At 50.4% G+C, this 19,723-nt stretch overlaps 1 protein-coding gene across 6 annotated transcripts in view; it reads right to left on the bottom strand.

Annotated features, from left to right (window-relative positions):
* Nucleotides 1-16,714, bottom strand: part of ampd2b (adenosine monophosphate deaminase 2b) — a 45,740-nt gene extending 29,026 nt beyond the window's left edge. For 2 of the 6 annotated variants that reach the window (XM_088640550.1, XM_088640551.1), the window contains exon 1: nt 11,892-12,472. In XM_088640550.1, coding sequence (XP_088496676.1) covers nt 11,892-12,360 — 469 coding nt within the window. In that variant the 5' untranslated portion in view covers nt 12,361-12,472. Of the gene's footprint in view, nt 1-1,051; nt 1,277-11,891; nt 12,473-16,445 lie in introns of those variants that run through there. The other 4 variants (XM_088640552.1, XM_088640553.1, XM_088640554.1 and 1 more) reach the window with 4 other exon arrangements.
* Between the last annotated feature and the right edge of the window lie 3,009 nt (nt 16,715-19,723).

The raw sequence follows: 19,723 nt of genomic DNA, 5'->3' as shown, positions 1-19,723 counted from the left end.
TCAATTAAGGGAACATTGGTCACGGGGGGCTGCCAGTTTCTGTTTTAAAATTATTTTGCATGTGTATATTTAATTTAACAAATCACTTGCAGTACATCTGGTCACAATTAAATTAAGAAATTGCTGATTTAATGGTGGCCAATAAAACTTACAGGACTGGGTCTGTACAGGAGGAGAGCTGGAGACCCTCTTCAGTTAAAAGTCGGTCCTTAAGGATCACAGGCAGCTCCCTGGACAGGCTAGTGGCTCTTGGCCCTGGTGCACCAGCAGCCTGGGGCAGAGAACAGCGACCACCTCCACCCTTCTACTCCAGAGAGCGGTACTACACTACAAAAACAGAAGGGCTTGTGCCAAATTCAGCTGGAATCGTTCTCTTGTCCCAGAGAAAGTGCCCACATATAATACCATCCTTAAGAGCGAAGTGGACAAACTTTGTGAAGAATGAGTTAATTTACACACAGTTTTACCAGTGCTTCCCACAATTGGTGTCCTGACATTAGCAGAGCCCTGCATCCTGGACCACACTGGTGTCTTGTGTTTGCTCTGTTTCTGCCATGTTGCACCACTGGACTCTCGTGCCAGGGCAGTGAGTCCAGCCTGGCCTCCTCTGGCACAAGACCCATTCATTATACTGGCTGCAGGCCTCACCCTGGAGAGACACAGCAGCCAGGAGACTTGGAGCTGGAGATCTCAGGGGACACCAGCCTCCTTCCCTACTTTTTCAGTCCCCTCCCAAGTTATGCCCCTCCAAGACGGCACTGTGCTCCGCTCTGTAACTGCGCTGTCAGCACTGCTCCACTCGCAGGTCTATTGATCAACCTCCCCGGTACACAGCTGCAACACCGCGCACCAAGACATACGACAGACTGGCAATGCAGCAGCTTATTAACACTCTCTCTCTCACACAGGCTCATTCACTGGGGAATTGCTGGTTCAAGCAGGCAGAACACAGCAGAAGGAAGGCATAATCATGTAACGCTTTTTTTTTAATTTCACCCTTTTTTCTGATACACAGCTAGATACACAAGCAGACATCTGCAATATACTGTACCTCTCTCTGCGTCCAGGGGGCTGTGTGAAATCCTGGGGTCCTTTTATACACTGGAGCATGCCCCCCAAAAACAGCCTCTGTCTTTGGACGATGCAAACAAATAAAACAAATAAGAAGGCACAAAACACACAAACAAGTTCACACACACGCACGCAGGCTGGCAGGCAGCACGCGCCACTTCAGCACTTCCTCCTCTTCCTGGTGCCGGCTGCGTCTGCACTGGCAGCAGGGGCTGACGGCTCCAGATTTAAATACCTCTGACTCCGAGGTGGGCCGTACCACTCGCCACAGACTGCTGGGGGGTGGTTGCATGTCATAGTCAATGATGCGCTGTCCTTGCCAGAGGGATAGAGAGGGCCCTGCTTCTGCAACCCTCCCCCCACCATCATCCCAGTCCTCCCTTCCATCCTGCAGTCTTCAACTTAGTATTATCTCTTAGGCAGGCAGGCAATGGTCTCTGCCTGGCCTTTCTTTGAGCCAGAGATGCTTTCATTTATTTTTATGTTTTTGAAATCACACAGACAGACACTAAATGAAAACCCCAACACACACATTTGGTGGAATAACTAGGGGAAGTGTGGCTTGCAATGTGTTTCAATATATTTCTGTATTTTTATTCCTGCTCAGCAAACATTTCTGGGTATAGCTCTTCTCATTACTCATCACTCCTTACCACCACCCTGTCTCTCTCAGACTGTCTGCTGCCATCCACCTTTCCCAGCTCTGATCACCAGGTATGTGAGATGTGTCATATGTCTGTGCTCTTTTTTCTGACACACTTCACTAACTGCATAAGTCACACCAGTAAAAGCCCATCCTGATCTCTCCTTTCTGTTCTGGGAATCTCCTGTTCAGTGTGAACTGGGTGACAAGAAGCAAACTGGCAACCGCAGCAATTAATCCAGACCACGAGGAAGAACGGCGTGCCATCTGCTTCCCATCTACTTCCCTCAAGGAGAGGAAGAGGTAACGGGTGGGGAGCGGAAATCAGGCTGGATCCCATCTCCGAGAAAATGGACTGCGAACCTCAACACACTCCGAGCCACGAAAGGCAAGGCTTTTGACAATGCTGGCAGAAACTATATATAAAAGAGAAAACACGCAGAAGCCCAGCCGGTTGCCTCAGTAACGGAAAGCAAACATGACCAGAGAAAACCTGAAACTCCAGGCGCAATGCTATTTAATAACACAGGTCCTGATCCTCTGGCCATGCATGCTGGACATACACTGGCGCCATGTTTACCAATACTGACGAAGTGTTAGACCTCCCTCACTTGTTTTCTGTGCCAAAAATGGACAGTTTTCATGGACAGGGAGAGTGAAGGCTCATAGTCTCCCTCAACACAACTCATTTAGGGCCAAACAGTGATGACTCTCCCCTTGACTCTCACAGGCACACTGGCCAACCTCTTCAACCTTCAAAACCCCTTTTACTTTCAAGACAGATCAGACACTGCCAGGGGGCGACAGAGGATATGGACAGTATTTCACAGCAACTTAAGTCAACAGCCAGCCAGCCCCTCACAGCTTCAGCCCTCGGTGGAGACGGGGCAGGCCGCGTGTCTCTGTGGAGACGGGGCAGGCCGCGTGTCTCTGTGGAGACGGGGCAGGCCGCGTGTCTCTGTGGAGACGGGGCAGGCCGCGTGTCTCTGTGGAGACGGGGCAGGCCGCGTGTCTCTGTGGAGACGGGGCAGGCCGCGTGTCTCTGTGGAGACGGGGCAGGCCGCGTGTCTCTGTGGAGACGGCTGCGCGCTCTCTGTGGAGACGGGGCAGGCCGTGTGTCTCTGTGGAGACGGGGCAGGCCGCGTGTCTCTGTGGAGACGGGGCAGGCCGCGTGTCTCTGTGGAGACGGGGCAGGCGGCGTGTCTCTGTGGAGACGGGGCAGGCGGCGTGTCTCTGTGGAGACGGGGCAGGCGGCGTGTCTCTGTGGAGATGGCTACGCGCTCTCTGTGGAGACGGGGCAGGCCGCGTGTCTCTGTGGAGACGGGGCAGGCCGCGTGTCTCTGTGGAGACGGGGCAGGCCGCGTGTCTCTGTGGAGACGGGGCAGGCCGCGTGTCTCTGTGGAGACGGGGCAGGCCGCGTGTCTCTGTGGAGACGGGGCAGGCCGCGTGTCTCTGTGGAGACGGGGCAGGCCGCGTGTCTCTGTGGAGATGGCTACGCGCTCTCTGTGGAGACGGGGCAGGCCGTTGTTTCGGTGGAGACGGGGCAGGCCGCGTGTCTCTGTGGAGACGGGGCAGGCCGCGTGTCTCTGTGGAGACGGGGCAGGCCGCGTGTCTCTGTGGAGACGGGGCAGGCCGCGTGTCTCTGTGGAGATGGCTACGCGCTCTCTGTGGAGACGGGGCAGGCCGCGTGTTTCGGTGGAGACGGGGCAGGCCGCGTGTTTCGGTGGAGACGGGGCAGGCCGCGTGTTTCGGTGGAGACGGGGCAGGCCGCGTGTCTCTGTGGAGACGGGGCAGGCTGCGTGTTTCGGTGGAGATGGCTGCGCGCTCTTTGTGGAGACGGGGCAGGCTGCGTGTTTCGGTGGAGATGGCTGCGCGCTCTTTGTGGAGACGGGGCAGGCCGCGTGTTTCGGTGGAGACGGGGCAGGCCGCGTGTTTCGGTGGAGATGGCTGCGCGCTTTCTCCATTCTCCCCTTCAGACATTCCTCCCTGTGCTGCGTCAGACAAACCGCACACTAGTTTACAACAGCAGGAATAATCAGGATGGCAGTCAGAGGCTGACAAGATGCCTGTCTCCTGCATTCAGGAAGGAGGCGTGCACTGTGGTAAACATGCTGTAACCCCGCCATGCCTCACTGGAACACAGTCAGATCCACAGGACCTTCAGACGTCCTAACACCCTACCGGGCCACAGAGCCCAAGAGCAGCATTGCTCTTACTACCGTTTTGGTTCCTGTCCAGAGAGCAGTCTCATCTCTGGGTTTTCTTATGTCTATATGGAAATTATAGACTACTTATAGAAAAAAAAACATCAGCACTATAATTTTGCTGTGAGATGTGCCAAGACTGCATTTTAAAACTGAGGCCTATTTCTGCCCATTTTATAATGTTTTTATTTTCATAGCTAGATGATCTAAATTACAAGGTACTGATGTGCAACACTCCTCAAATGAATAGGCCACACCTAAGCGTTCTCTTCACATAGATCTTCATATAAGACAATACAAGATGTTAGATGTGTGTTGAACTGTTTCACCAGATGCCTGTCTCCTGCTTTCAGGAAGGAGGTGTGCACTGTGGTAAACAAGCTCCTATGTGCGTGTTTTATGTGGCCTGGAGGGTTCCAAGTAGTCAAGTACAGTGCAATCTCAGTAAATCCATGGGAAAGGTGACAGCCGCCTGTGGTGAGCTAGCCTATGGGAGTCCTGAACCAGTGAACTGAGGTTATTCACCAGCAGGTGCAGTATATTTTTCCATTAAGTAAGGACATACCCAAGACAGCAAACAAACGAGAGACGGGCGGCCATAAGGCCCATCCAGATCTCTAGCATCTAATTGCTCCAACACCCTCATCCATCCTGGTTTCTGGAGGAGAACCAGGGAGCTGGTTTTGACAGAAGGGCTGGTAGCCTGGAGGAACCTTTTTTTAAAAACAAGAGGAACACATTCTGCTCAGGAGCCTGGTCCTGCGTGGGACTGCTCCTGCTGTTTACCCCAGCAGTGTCAGGAGACTCCCCGGACTCTCAGCGGGAGTGTTTTTGCTTAGCCCACAGGTTTTTATCACCCTGGGATCCCGACTCCAGGAGCGCTCTCAAAACAGCGAGGGCCACCCTTCCCCCTTCTTCCACAGCGGCTCCTCTGTTTGAGCACCGCGGCCGGGAGGGGGGAGACTGGGGTGGGGGGGTCAGAAAATGGCTCGGCTCACCTGAGGCTGGGGAGTGGGGGGGGGGGGCAGGACAAAGCACAGAAAGGAGCGGGCACCAACACAGTGTTTCAAAACAGACGCCCACAGCGACGCTCCCACACCGATCCGTGCCTGTAAGGATCAGCAGCAATCGCTCGCCAAATCCTCTCCACGGCTCCCTCGCTGGAAGCACTATCAGACGTCCTGCATTGTGACTCCTTGTTTATCAAAAAGCTCACTCACCCTTACGTAAACACAGATAGAGACAGAGACTGGAGCAGGGAGGGGGGGGTTAATACACAAACTGCATTCAGAAAAAGAACGAACTTGCTTTTAGAAAGGCACATGACAACAGTATCTTCCAATCTGCAGTTCTGTGTAAAGTGCAAGTCAGACTGCTGTAATCTGTAACAATACCAAGCAAATCTGGCGGATTTCGGCTAATGTGGTGCACTGCTCACAATGTCACATGCTAACACCCAGAACACAGTAACAACAGGTTTATTATTGCGCTGTGCCTTCTACTGTAACACTAAGCGTCAGGACCTAACCAAGTTAACTTGAAAAAGAAGGCATGCTTGACTCTTTTGAAATGGCTACCCCCCTCTAACGGTGCTTGACACGGAAAAGAGCAGTGTGATCCCAACGGCAGGGTCGCCTGAGCCGAGCTCCAGAGCACACGCCACACAGCCTCTCCCCGGCGAGGAAAGCTCAGCTCTCAGCACCTCTGCCATGATTCATGAGGTATTTATCAAGCAGTATTTCTGCAGCTTATTTCAGGGCACCAACACATGGACACTTCTGGGACCAGGGCTCGATTTAGAGCACACAGCCCCCCCCCCCCACATACACACAAACAAGCGGGATGTCAACAGGACTCCCAGCTCATGACAGCATGACCCACTGGGGGCTTTGAGAACCACAGGGTTTTGGACCACTCACACTTGTTCAGCTGAAATGTAAACAAGTTCCTTTCAGAGCTCATGTCACCCTTTATGAGGTTAAGGTACGAATATGAGGTATGAGGTAACAAGTATGCAATATAGAGCACCTGGAAGGGGGCTGACTTACAAGAATTTGCTTTATATACCTCTGGATCCTGGGAGGCTCATGCTAAGAGTACTTGTTTTTCTTTGTTTCTGTTGCAACCTGTCTTGTTTGTTTGTTGCAATGCGTCCATTTTAACCAATTCCACTCAGTTGTAGAAAACATAAATGTGTCTGACAGGCCGCTGAACAAAACATCAGCTAAAATACAATAGCCTAGTCATGTTTAACGATGCCGAAACACCTACTGCATGAGGGCAGGAAAACCAGTGCCGGTACAAACAGTCCACATTCTGGTCACTTACTTCAGTGCACCATGCAGGGTCGCAGCCCATACGGGTCCTAGATTTCCCAATTCCCACATTTCTAGGCTTTCAAAAAAGACCATAGACACTACGGCACCCACCACACTCCATGAGTGGGAGAAACGATCCTGCACTGAACTGTCAGTCAACAAGTATGAAAACTCTCCTATTTATAAGAACTTATAAATAGGAGAATTTAGGGCAGCAGAGACAGGCTTAGAGCTAAAGATTACGGGACGAGCATGGTCAGAAAACTACGGAGGCATCCAGTTACACACACTGATCATTGATACTGATTCCAGGACTGGTACCCAGAGGCCGCATCGGCCAAAATCCCACCTAGCACAAAGCCAAAGTCCTCGTAAATCCCACGTCTCTTTTTAACCTTCCACACCTATCACTCAAGAATTTATATTTAGAAATGCAGCATCGCCTTTTCCATGTTCTCATGGCGAGGCTTAGGCTTTGCTTCATCGTAAAAAAAACCTGCTACCACTGTCTGCACTTTGTACCCTGCATTGCACAACAGGACCAGCTTGTACTGTACTCCCTCTAGTGGGCAACTGACAAAGTGCAACAGCTTCAAGAAAGGAGAGCAACATTCATTATTTCTTTATTTTACCACGTAAGAAAAGCAAGAAGGAAATCTTATTTACAACGGTGATTTGCAGACATGCGAACAGAAGGTCATTAGCAGGAGCTATATGAGTACAAGTACTGAATCTCAAGGGTACAATGCCAGAGTCTCACCCCAGATCTGACATCCCTGCACTGCCCTGACCACTCCTCCATAGTGCTGCCCTTTAGGTACCTGAATACACAGAACAAATTGAATTACAGTAAAAACTCAATCATCCCCATGTGGCAGAGTTTACCCACAGGGTGATCACATCAAATCAGTTCTCAGGACAATAAAACATAATAATTCAATCATGAAGCCATGATCTACGATGGCAACATAGCCCTAAGCAAATGTCCTCTGTCTGCTCCATGTTGCTGGGAACAGAGTTCAGTGCTTGTGACCAGACAGAGTAAATACAACTGAGACCTCTGCAGATAAAACAATCAGTGCAGTCCCTAAGGAGGAACATTCCTCTTCCGCTGGGGAATAGCTGTGGAAAATAAGCTTCACTTCCATTCTAGGACATGGGGTATTTTCTTAATAAATCTGGACACAGCACTTATCCATTTCTTGATTTAAAGCCCCCAATCCTGATAAGCCAGTAGTCAATCAATTCCTCTGAACGCTGGGAGGGGGTCTCAGACTCCCCACAGGCAAATGGGACTGAGATCTCCTTCCAACAAAAGCTGTCATGACTATCGACTTTTTGACCGATTCAATTTTCTCTGTAAAACAAAAGACATCATCAGTTGAAGGCAGACTCATCTTCTGTGCCCGAGTACAAAGTAAAGTGCCATCTTCTTTCCTAACAGCAGATGGCAGTACATGGCGACTACCAGCATGGCTACAGTGATAAAAGCCCAACTTTCACTCCTGCTCATGAACGACGCTTAGCAATACTGTAAATAACCCAGAGACAGCAAACATCACAGACACCCATCTGAGCACTGCTTAGATTACAGGTGGAGGCCAGGATCAGGGCTCAAGGTCAACGTGTTGTGACTCTCTGGTATCCATAGCGCTTGAGGGACGCCAGGAGAGATGCTCTCTGGAGAAGACATGCCTATCGCCGGCTGAGTGCAGAGGTCAGTTTGCTATAGTGAGGGGCCGCAACAGACAACAGAAGCACAGGGCATGAAAAAGGGAACAGGCACATGTTACTGGGAACCCGACCCTTGCACAGAAGAATAATCAGGACTGTTCAGGAGCTATAAACTGAGCTCTCTTATCAGGGCGCAGGTGCAGATTACATAAGAACAACCAGCAATTAGTGAGCAGTCCTCTTGTTAAATGAAGCCTTTGGAAAACCATGCAGCGAGACTATAAACCACATTAGAACGCCCCCACATAAGCGCCTCTTCTGTCCCATTGTTACTTCACCTAGAAGGCGGTGTGCGGCAGTAACCGAGGCTGGCAGGGAGCTGCATGCCTGCGTGCCCGTGAGACAAGAGCGTGAGATTATTCCCAGAGAGAGAAGGGAGACAGCTGGCCCATCTTCCTGCTGGCGATGAAAGGCCTAAACCAGGCCGAAGGACGGCAGAATTCTCTGAGCTGATACAAAAGGCAGCAGAAACACTCCGCTGGAAAAACGAGACAAGACTCATTTTTCTTTTGAGAGTGAATCACCAAGAACCCGATCAGCCCCGCGCACCTCCACACTCCTTGTGTCCACACTGGGTTGGTGCGGTCAGCACGTCCTCCAGTGCAGTGCAGAACTGACAGCACCTGGAAGGCAGAGGAGGGGGTACAGGCCCAGCTCTCGCCGAGAGCACTGCAAGATCACAGGCTACCAGCAGACCAAGGGACACAGTTGGTTATGAACCATACCAAACCTGGCAGTTTGGCTTGCCAATGCTGAAACATCCCTAGACTTCTGGGCCAAGCCTGGGCTCTGGGCTATGAACTGTTACCTTTGCTGGTTGAGACAGATATCCCACACGGCTCATTTTAAGAGCTAACCTGTGCCTTAAAAGCACTGCAATGGAACGTCAGCGCATCCCACCTCAGATTCCAGGTAACCTTGAGCCAGAACAGGCAGCGCTGATGTCAGAGCCCTGCCCATTGTGTTTATAGCTCCGAGAGGGTTTCTTTTTTAACATGTTAATCACAGCACTTTACCGTGAAAGACGTGCACCACTCTACCACTGTTTGTGCCTAAATGTCAGAGTGACACCATACAAGCTGCCAGAAAACACACCCTGGAAAGCTAAGGGTTAATGACACGATGCAGTCCCAGCCCCCCACCTCTCCCTAGGGAGTGGGGCCTGTTGAGTTACTAGTCCGCAGGGGCTGCTGCTCTTATTTATCGAGACACCTGTTGCTCTGCAGCTCTATTCTCCACAGGCTGTGCCAGCTGCTGTGTCTTGCTCTGCCAGGACCCAGGGAAGGTTCCATGCCCCTCGCCTTACTATGAGAGAACCATGCAGGGGGCCGGTGTGTGGAGATGGAAGAATGGCAAGCAGCATCGAAAGACTGAAAATCTATTAATGCGTAACTTTGCAGAGCTGGAAATCCAGGGGGACATTACAGATGACAAACACCGAGTGGTGGTGATAAACACCAACTCTAACAGAGCACAGAAACAGCACCTCGACTTCTCTTCTCACGTACAGTGCGCCAGGTGGCTTCTAGAAGCAGAAACATTTTCCCTTTTGATATTGACACAGATGGCTCTAGGCCTCGTTGAGGGTGCTCCAGCCCTCAGTGGCAGACTGGAGTCCTGTTCCTTGAGTCCTTCAACGACTTCCGATTTGCCCTGTGATTTACAAGTGTCCTGTCTCGAGGGGCTTAGTAACAGTGCTGCTCTGGTTTCCAGGCTGGGCTGCAGAAGCATCCTCCCCATGCCAGAATCTCCAAAACAACGGATAAAAGCGACACTGGCCTTTCTGTCCTGGAATCTTGCTAAACATTTTCAAATATTTAAGCGGATATTAAGTAAACGTGTCACTTTCAAATGTAAAACATAAAATACTGTTTTTCTAATCACACGGCAATTCGTTTGAGAATGCAATCATGTTTGTCAAATGTTTTGACAAAGTTAGCTTTTAAAATGAAAAGCCTGGAAAGTGGGGTAACGTGTCCTGTTGGTGGAATAATATTAAGCACAAAAAAGAGCAGACACTAACACTGGAGTATGCAATAGCTCCTGCAGGGCCTGATGCAGACAGCCAAGTAACAGGTAGGTATTTAGAGCACAGGTGTGTGTGTTTGTGTGTCCTTTCTTCTCCTAGAGGCAGTGGCACAGGAGAACATGCACTGCCGCAGGCAGACTGTTAAAGGAGCCTTTGGCACTGCAGTATCATTTTAAGAAATCAACTATTATGGCTAGGCAGGGCTAATTCAACATCTTAAAAGGTCTTACAGCAGACAGCCTCCCCCACACACACAACCCCTGTAATTAAAGCTGTGAACATAACGTGGAATAGACAACGCTGTGCAATAGGAATTTTTAATTGCCTGCTAGGAGACCCACGCAGGCACCCTGGACGTGCATCAGCAGTGAAGATTACCACCTGTCTGCAGGACTGCTGTGCATCTGGAGGGGTGTGCTCGTTCAGGGGCTGGAAGCACCCCTGGGGTCTCTCCTGTCAGAGCGGTCAATCAGAGTCCAGGGCTGTTTCCCTGTTCTTCAGGATGACCTTCAAAACCACCTCACTGGACTAAGCAGAGCCTTAACTGGAGCCTTGATGGGACGCCCATAGCGTTCAGAGAGACGTGGGCCCTGCTGGACTGCGGCAGCACGAGGGCAGGAGTCTCTCTCCTCAGGCCCGCGGTGCTGGGTTACACTGGCTTCGTGTGTCAGAGGTGATCCAGAGTGGCTTGGGTGCCCGGTTACTGAGGGGGGTAGGGGAGGGGGGCTGGTGTTTACAAACACTAGCATGTCTTTCCTGCTCTATAAGGGTGCACAGGCTCCGCATCCCAAATAGCACGCTCAGACACGAACCGCATCATCCACAATCACCTGCCAATCGCACTGCAGGAGCCATGGAATGACCAGCAGGAGACAGACAGACCTTGGTCCTGCTTTCTGTCTAAACTCCTACACTCAAATATCTGTTGACATGGCCATGACAGAACCCATAACATGCTGATTCAGCCTCCACACCTTTTCAGACTTGCACTATTATGCGTGACAGAAGGGATCGATGACAATGACTCATGAAATCACAGCACTCGCACACTCTCGACCGCAGAACGAACACCACTACAGTACGTGCCAGATCAGTGCTGTGTATGTCTTCACTCCTTGCCTACACTCTGCATTGGTGACCCGTTTGCCAGCCTAGACCAGTTCTAGTCGCCACTCATTCCAGTATCGTTTCCCAGCCCTCCAGCCAGATGCAGCTGCTGGCCACCACTCAGAGAGCAGGCCCTCGCCGTGTACAGGTCTGCTGATCCGACACAGAGTCCAAGAAGACCATATCGTTAAAAGCATCTGTCTGGCTTCTGGACAGACGAGATACAGCAAATTTCGCACGGAGTCTGGCACTTCAAAGTCATACTCCCGTCCTTCACAGAAGATGTCCAGAAAAAAAAAAGAATCACCTGGACTTCTCCCTACATGCTGGCTGACAGTAGTCATGCTGCTGCAGCCGAACCAGGAGAAAACATCAGCGCTTTTCCTTCATCCCACAGACTGAATGACAAAGTGTTAAGGAACACAGGAGGGGACTAAAGTGCAGTCAATTCTATTTGCATATGACAATTCTAATATACAATTGTCACTGAAGGAAATACGCATTTTTTGCTCTGTACCGCTCTCTCATCCTCGTTCTGCACGTACAGTACACATTCATGTCTACATATAATCAAACAAATTGTTATAAAAGTGCAATCTATAAAAAAAAAGAAAATCCAACTAATGGAGTTTTCATTAAAACAGCACACAGCAACCTGTAGGCAAGCCTGCCAAGTGCGCCTGCATACTTCCAGCAGAGAGCCCCCCACATCTGGATCAGAGCAGTGTCCAGATGTTCCACCACCCCTGCCCCCTGCCACCTGCCCCTCAGCCAGCATCACTCACCCGGGGAGATGGCGTTCTGGAGGCTAGCCCTCTTCCGAAAGGGAGACTTGGGCTTCTGTTTGATGGGGATCGGGTTGGATGACATCTTGCTGCCTCTCTTTCTCCTGCTGCCTGGCGAGGGCGAGTCAGAGCTGCAGAAGGCACGGCGGGGAATGAGTGGAGAGGAGAGAGCAGCAGCAGTGACAGCTCCGGGCGGAATGCCGATCCTAAAAGGACTCTTACTGCAGAGGGGGCTGTACGTGCAGGAAGGGCCCCTACTGGTGGAAAATCCCCTGCTCCTACTAGAGGGGGGCAAGCTCCTCCCTTCCCCGTCCGACTTGACGGCTGAGCGAGGCAGGGGAGGTTCGCAGGACAGCCCTCGGCTCTGCCTGGCTCCGCTAGGCCACAGCCTGTTTGGTTTCCCTGGCAACCACAGAACCAGCCTTGCAGAACCAATCCGAGCGAGCGCGGCGGCGGCGGTGGCAGGCATCGCAACGGCAGCCGAAGAGCCACGGCCGCGCGGCCAGGCAGGACTCCAGCGAGGGCAGCACGCAGAAGCAGTCAGCACAAAGTGGGGGGAAAAAAAGCGTCTCGGCGACGAGCTAAAAAGGCGTAGACAAACGAGAAAGGAGCGATTGAAATGAAAAAAAGCCAGAGCAGCGAGAGGAGCAGCACAGCCTCCAGCACCCGAGAGCTTTCTAGGGAAGGGGGGAGACAGAGGGGCTTGATGTCACTTTCCATGCCTGGAATTCCTGATTTATAAATAAAGTGTCGTGCTGAGGGGCTGTGGAAGCACGCCCCTACCACACCGCCCTGTCATCTAGAGAGCCCAGGGCTGAGCCTTTTCCACCCGGCTTCAGGCGGCACTGAGGCTGGCTTCTCGTCTTGGCCAAGCTGTCTCGAGAACCCTACACAGAAACCCTGCAGGACAAAAGTGAACTGCTAATTGAGAGTGGACAAAAAAAAGGGAAGGACAAACTCATATTCGTCCGTTTAGATCTGTCCCCCACTCTTTTCCCCCAGCGCGCTGGCCTGCCCTGCTCCGTCGGGCCGCTGGGGAGAAGAGACTTCACAGCGATATCTGCCAGATTAATCGCAGCCCCCGCCTCCTCGACCCGATGTCTCAACACCTACAGCCCTTTTCCCGGCGGGAGCCGGAGGAACGAATCAGGAGGAGAAGACCGGCGGGTTCAGCGCGGTCGGGATCAGACAGGGGGCTGGTGTGCTGCGGCAGGCGGGCTCTCTGTGTGCACGGCAGCCCACCGTGTGCAGCGGTCGAGGCAGACATGGTCTTTGTTCTGGAGCAGAGTCGGTGTGAGGGGAGGGGGACTCTTGTGCTGGAAAGAAGCACACTGTCACCAGGCCCAGGGCCCGCCTCCGAAGCGGACGACGGCGATCCCATTGGATGCCAGGGTGCCGCCAGTCAAGAAGACTGACAGGAGGACGAGGTCAGTCTGGAATCATAACAATAGGAGGGCGTAAGTGCTTTAACCCTTTCAGCACTGGAGCACAGGGGAACAGCACCCGCCTGACTGGAAAAAGAAGACACTGCTTTATGTACTGCAGGTCCTTTATGTTTGCACAACTTGGCCATTTTTGAACACAGCTGCATACATTTGCAGAACTTTGCCCTTTTGCTCTGATCGGAAAATAAGAACAGAAAACCCAATATCTTATGGTCACATTGGACAGTAAGTACAACAATCTACACAGATAACTCAATCTCTGTCATTTAGCAATACAGTGAGGATGCGTATTTCGAAAACATTATCAAGCGCAGTAGTTAGCTAGCTCACAGTTATCAGCCAGTAGTACAACCCAACACACCAGAAGAAGGCTCCACAGCCGAAATGTTGCGTTTCCTTTCTTCTCTTTTCCTTCTTCCCTGGGTTTTAAATGCACTTCCACGCAGGGTGGCATAATCAAGTCTAGGTTTTAAGAAGATTACAGACATTTACAAAAAAAACTAATCCTGCACAAGAAGACTTACTGGGAATGAGGCGACAATCTGAGAGCATCATGCCCCCAGTGCTGGCTTTTTCTACACCACACCAACAGCCAGCAAGGCCTGAGTGTAGTCATGCAGTGCAACAGAAGCCTGAGCTCCAGAGCACCACTAAATATCCCTGTCAGCACCCCACTGACGGACACACCCCAGGAACGGACTCTGCCAGGAGCACTGAGGCCCATGGGCTGGCAACTGGCCCAGAGAGACACCGCTACAGGAGGAACCAGACCAGCGCCGGGCCCGACAGATCACTGACCTCATTAGCAATCCCCGCTGGACACAGAAAAGACATGATTCTGGTGGGCGTCGGACAGCTGGGAGTTAATTTAATGGGAGGGAAGGGTGGCACGCCCCGAATCTATTAATCTGCCTGATGCTTTTATGCAAGGCCACCAATAGAGGCTGCAATCACCTGGTTTCTTCCATGGGTGCAGTAGCGTTCTCAAAGTGGAGGCATTATGGTCTTTAATGCTTTCCTATAACAGCCTCAACTACTTGATTTTTCTTCACATATCGCTTGCTTTCTCAAAAGAGTCACATATCATGTATACAAGTCTAACTGCAATATATGATGAAGTGGAAAATTCTTGAGGGTTCCGTGTCAGAGTCCCACAGTGCGCCAAGTGACACAGTACCCCCACAGCGCTTCGAGTGCACAGAGTCCAGAGTGCTCAGTGACACAGTGCCCCCACAGAGTTCAAGAGTGACACGGTGCCCCCACAACGCTCCGAGTGCACAGAGTCCAGAGTGCTCAGTGACACAATGCCCCCACAGCACTCCGAGTGCACAGAGTCCAGAGTGCTCGGTGACACAGTGCCCCCACAGCGCTCCGAGTGACACGGTGCCCCCACAGCACTCAAGAGTGACACGGTTCCCCCACAGCTGGCCTTAACTGACAATCCTCTGGCTCTTCTGGGCTCCCCTCCCTCTGCTCCCTGGTTGCAATTAAATAAACAATCAGCCCGAGGAAGAATTTGGGAAAAATTCCATTCCAGAATTTTGCTCCCAGTGACACAGGATTCTCTACTGCTAGATCTGGCTCAGTCTTTTCATCAAACTGAAATTCTCATCTCCTAGAGTATCTGAAACACCCTCATGTCCATGTTTAAGAATAATGAATAATGTAACCCATGCCTTGTCATAATTTGAACCATGCCTGCAGCTTGCAAAACCATGCATTGCTCCAACAGAACACAAGCATCCCAAGCAAACTGAGCAACGAGTTTCAAGTTTCTACAATTAATTACATTTACCAAGCACTTTCCCCACCACAGACGAGGAGCAGCCCCACCACCAAGCAGATCGGCGGGGGGGGGGAGTGAGAAACTGCTGTGCCAGCTGAATTAACTGCAGTGTAAGACAGACTGACTGTTCATGCAGAAAGTTTACAATTGAGGGAGGCCCCTCAGCCCATCGCATTGGTTTAGCTGCTAGTAGCCGATTAATCCTACACACTTTTCACGAAGGTAGACAGGCTATCACCTTCACCGACAATGCTGGGTGTCTTGGGACAGTGGGGTTTCCTGTACTCAGCTCATTTCTGCTTCATGTCTGAGATTACTAAACTGCACAGCACATTTACTGCCAATGTTCCCCACAAACCTTCCCAATAACACCCTCAGTGGAAGTCTACTGTTAACAGACGGGGGGTAGGAAGTACCTCCTATTAATTTTAAATCAATAACAGAAAAACAACATTTTAGGTCAACTGTAGCAGAATTTTACACAGAACGTCCTAGGAAGCAACGCAACTCTTTTGTCTTGTGGAGACACGAAGTGAAAACTCAAAGCTGCAATGGCAACGTTCAGCCACTAGAGAGCAGAAGAGGGCGATATTTGACCACCGCGACCAGGCGAAGAATACAGCCGCTATTGCATAATAAAACAGGAAATCAGGTTTAACAGCACAAGATGTTGGTATTACAAACATCATACACATACATATTTGAAAGAACGCCTCCACGCATTTGTGCAGTGCATATTCTCTGAGAACTTGGAGTTCGGCATCTTCGGAGACCCGTCCCCTTTCCCTTCACTGAAACACTTCGTATAGATATATAGTCCCAGATCTGCCCCAACACCCCCCAAAAACACACAAGAATATGTGGCACAGTTTAACACAAGTGCCAAAGGCAGTGGCAGACAAAATTACAAGTAACTTTTTCTGCTTATGTTTTTCCAGGCGTGTTAACCAACGAACCTACTAAAACAACACATTCTCCACCGAACTCCTGCGGGGCGTAGATACAGTACATTATCAAAAGGCGTTATTTGGTTAAACGCCTTGAATTTGACCACCTGGGCTGGCTGTTAGTGTTACAGACAAGCGGTCCTACTGCACAGCGGAGCGGCGCTGCTGCGCGCAGTGTTACACAACAGCTCCAGCGGCCGCTTCAAAGATGAAAAATATTTTCAGAACAAACTGACTCAACCTTCCTCTAAAACCAGTAATCCGTGGAGAAGGCAGCGCAGCTGAACATAACGGCTTTTATACGTCTGTTTCCCAAGCTTCAAGAGCAGCCGTTATCATCATATTAAACTTGCTGTGACACTTAATATTTACTTACCTGCCATTGTAACTGTAGTTCTTCAGAAAATTAGACCCAGAGAGGATTCACTTTCCAAAATTTGTGAAGGCAGCGAGCGCCACTTATTCACATAAAAAGCTTTCACGCAGAAATCAGAACTTTTCTACACGAAACCTATTGTTTTCATTAAGAACAATTAACAGTGCATGCCTGGGTTCAGAGCTCGTGAAAAAATCTGATCAATTTTTCTTCAGTTTTCCTCTTAGAAAAATAAACGGTGACGTCCCGTCTGAAATGATAGAAGTTCCCGGAACTCGGGAAACTCGGACACTATTTAAAGGGGCCGCGAGTATTTATGAGGGAAACTCGGACTTTGAGCCCAAGTGTGCAGAGCAGAATTATTCATCTTCATCGTCCTCCGGCACAATTAATTTGCAAAATCGCTTTAATTTGAAGTTTTTTTTGTCTTAAATAATTATCTTTAAAAGACGTCTAAAATAGCAGTAGTTGATTAAAAGAGCCCCCAAACATAATGGAATCGTCTTAATACAGTATTTCAATAGTACACCAAGTTCATCTACATCAGGCCCTGCACAGGTCTAACTGTCCGTTGGTCACGTGTTTGTGCCTGCTCCATTTTGTGGCTGGTGGTGTTTTTTGCACTCTGTGAGCTCAAAGTGTCTGAGAAGTCGAAGGAACTGAAGGACCAGTGTCAGAATCCCCCCCTCCGGAGCTGCAGTGGGGTCACACTGGGGTCACACTGGGGATGCGACTGTTCGATACAGTTCGTTATGCTTTCTTGTGCAGCACTGACAGGACATGGGCACCTACTTCTGCTTCCACACAGCAGGCTTACTGTGAAACTGAAGCCCTGTACCCCAGAGCCAAGGAACGCGGAACAAATACGAGCAGGATCAGGCCGGAAAAGCATGTGAATGAAACTACACAAACTGAGCCTGTGCTTTTCTCCCACTCCACACAGTAATGCGGAGAGCGAGTGGCTAGGCAGGAGGGCAGGAGGTGTGTTCTGGCAACGTGTGACTGGCACCCAGCATCCCTCAGCTGGGCTGTTCGGTCCTGGAGGGCCAGTGTGTTTCTACGTCTCTTCAAAGCAGGAGCACGTGAAGAGCTGGGAGATGCTGTTAAATTGGTCCAATTACACTGATAACGAGCTGGTAAAAAAAACCTGCAGACACAGGTGGCCCTCTGGGATCAGGAACAAAGTCGTTTCACCCTCCCACCCCCAGCCTGAAGGGAGCTGTTTAGAGGATTTCGACACTCAAGTAGCCAGTAACTCTGACCCACGTTCTCCAGCAAACTCAAAAAAGCAAAAGCCAAGCAGGCTCACAGAAAGGAAGTGACCTGAATGCCATGGCCTTCTAGGCTGAATCCGAGGACTCATGGGTAATTGTGTAATCTTGTCAACAGATCAGAGCAGCTCGCCCAATCCCCTGGCCTGGCTGGCTTGGAGCAGCAGGCCAGGGAGGGACAGTAATGGGATTTGGGCTGGGGGATAGAGGCCACCCTGATTAACTCGCTGGATTCCTCTCGGGAGCATTAGGGATTTTGTGCTTTTTGCTACCCGTCATTTAGAATTAGTCTACTGTTCTGCTGAAAGTGACTTGCATTCATGTCTCGGTTGTTGTTGAGTGGGGCAGAGCCAGCGGAGGTCTAGAAAAGGCAGGGCTCTAGTCTGTTTCTCCCTTTCACAACCTGTAGTGAAAGCATAGCTGAATCCCTTACCTTGGCTCACTGCTTAACCTGCCAGGCTAATCAAACCCATTACTCGCTTAACTGGACCACTTATCTCATACTTCTCAAAGAGAAATAGAGGTATCATCCATAGGTCAGATAGGGCGAGGGGGGGGGCTCATTTTTGCGGCTGATAGCCCTGATCTAGGGCAACCAGTCCCCTGTTAGATCGCCTGTTACTCTTCCAGACATGTTTTGCCAAATCTACACTTTCTCAATCCCCTTTCTTCATGACACTATGTCAGTATATGAGATTTGTCCCCTGAGGGTTTGGATAAGTAAGCAGCCCCTTATGGTGCCCATTCCCCGCCCCTAAAAACACACCTTGGTATAAAACTAGCTCATTCTATCTGACTGATTTCTGTGAAACATGAAACACTTTCTCAGTTCCAGGGGAAAACACCTTGAAACTCCTTCACCCCACTCAAGGGGCAACAGTCTCAAAGCCCAGCTATGCTGCATTGGGGTGCTGTGGGACACCCAGCTCAGGACACACAACAGCATTAAATACAGCAAGTGATCTAATTTCAAAACAGCACACAGCAGGGGGCCCTTAAAAATCAGAAGAAGATAAATGTAAACCAAGGGCAGGTTTCAGATTGCATAAGCGCATAGCCGCCTGGACACTCACACCTCCTGCTAGGATCAGCTATCTGAATGTCTTCCAGGCGGCCTGGGAGAGGTGGGAGCGTTATTGCTCTTTGCTCTTTCGGCAGGGGGTGTTGAAAGGCTTTATGCCCAAACATCAAGGATCAGCAACCAGAGCGCTCACCTTGACCGCGCCGAGAAGATCCCTTCGCAGCTGCTGACCCAGGTCGCCTGCACTTCCTGTGTGTCCGTCACTCCTGGAAATTCAACTCAAAAGAGTCTGCAAGGGTACCAGCCGCAGCGGTGCGCCTCCCACCAGGCCCTTCCTGCACCCCTTTCCGGCTGCGCAGAAATGTGTTTGGTGGGACCTCAGACGGCCGCTGTGTGGACACTGCTTTTCAACCATCTTCCACCCTTGATGAGAAAAAAAGTATTTTCTTTCTCTGCAAATGTTCCCAATTTTGTCAGCGGGAGTGAAGGTGAAACAGCTTGCAAATGTGTCCAAGACGAGAATCTAGGATGCTTTAAAGCTCAGCCTTACTGCTTCGTGCCCCAGTAAAGAGTATTTCACTGAATTGCAGCCTTTTCAATTCCAGACTTGTGAATGAGGGAAGCTCATGAGAACCAGGTGGTGTATTCCTGTGTTTTGATCATGTTTGAAAGGCAAAAAAAGCAAATGATTAACAATGTCCAGTATAGAGGCACTGTGTTTACAGCCTCCTGAAACAGACACTTCAAGTGGTAACTCTCTGTCAAACAGGGGGGCCAGAGCATGCCACTATTTGGACAAAACTCCGGAATTTAAATCAATTCGGCCAGAAAACCTTTCAGTGAACGTACATCTACTCTTTTCACCCTTCTCTGTCCTTGGGCCGAGCTAATTGGATTTCCCAGTTTGCACAGGAAGATCAACCTCCCCCCTCCCTCCCCAACACCACCACAATCCACCACTAAGAAATTGGGTTAAGTGAGGAGAA

Source organism: Lepisosteus platostomus, chromosome 7, assembly GCF_059453375.1.
Source record: "Lepisosteus platostomus isolate fLepPlt1 chromosome 7, fLepPlt1.hap1, whole genome shotgun sequence".
Lineage (NCBI taxonomy): Eukaryota > Metazoa > Chordata > Actinopteri > Semionotiformes > Lepisosteidae > Lepisosteus > Lepisosteus platostomus.
The sequence above is the reverse complement of the archived record's forward strand: the minus strand, read 5'-3'. Positions and strand labels throughout refer to the sequence as shown.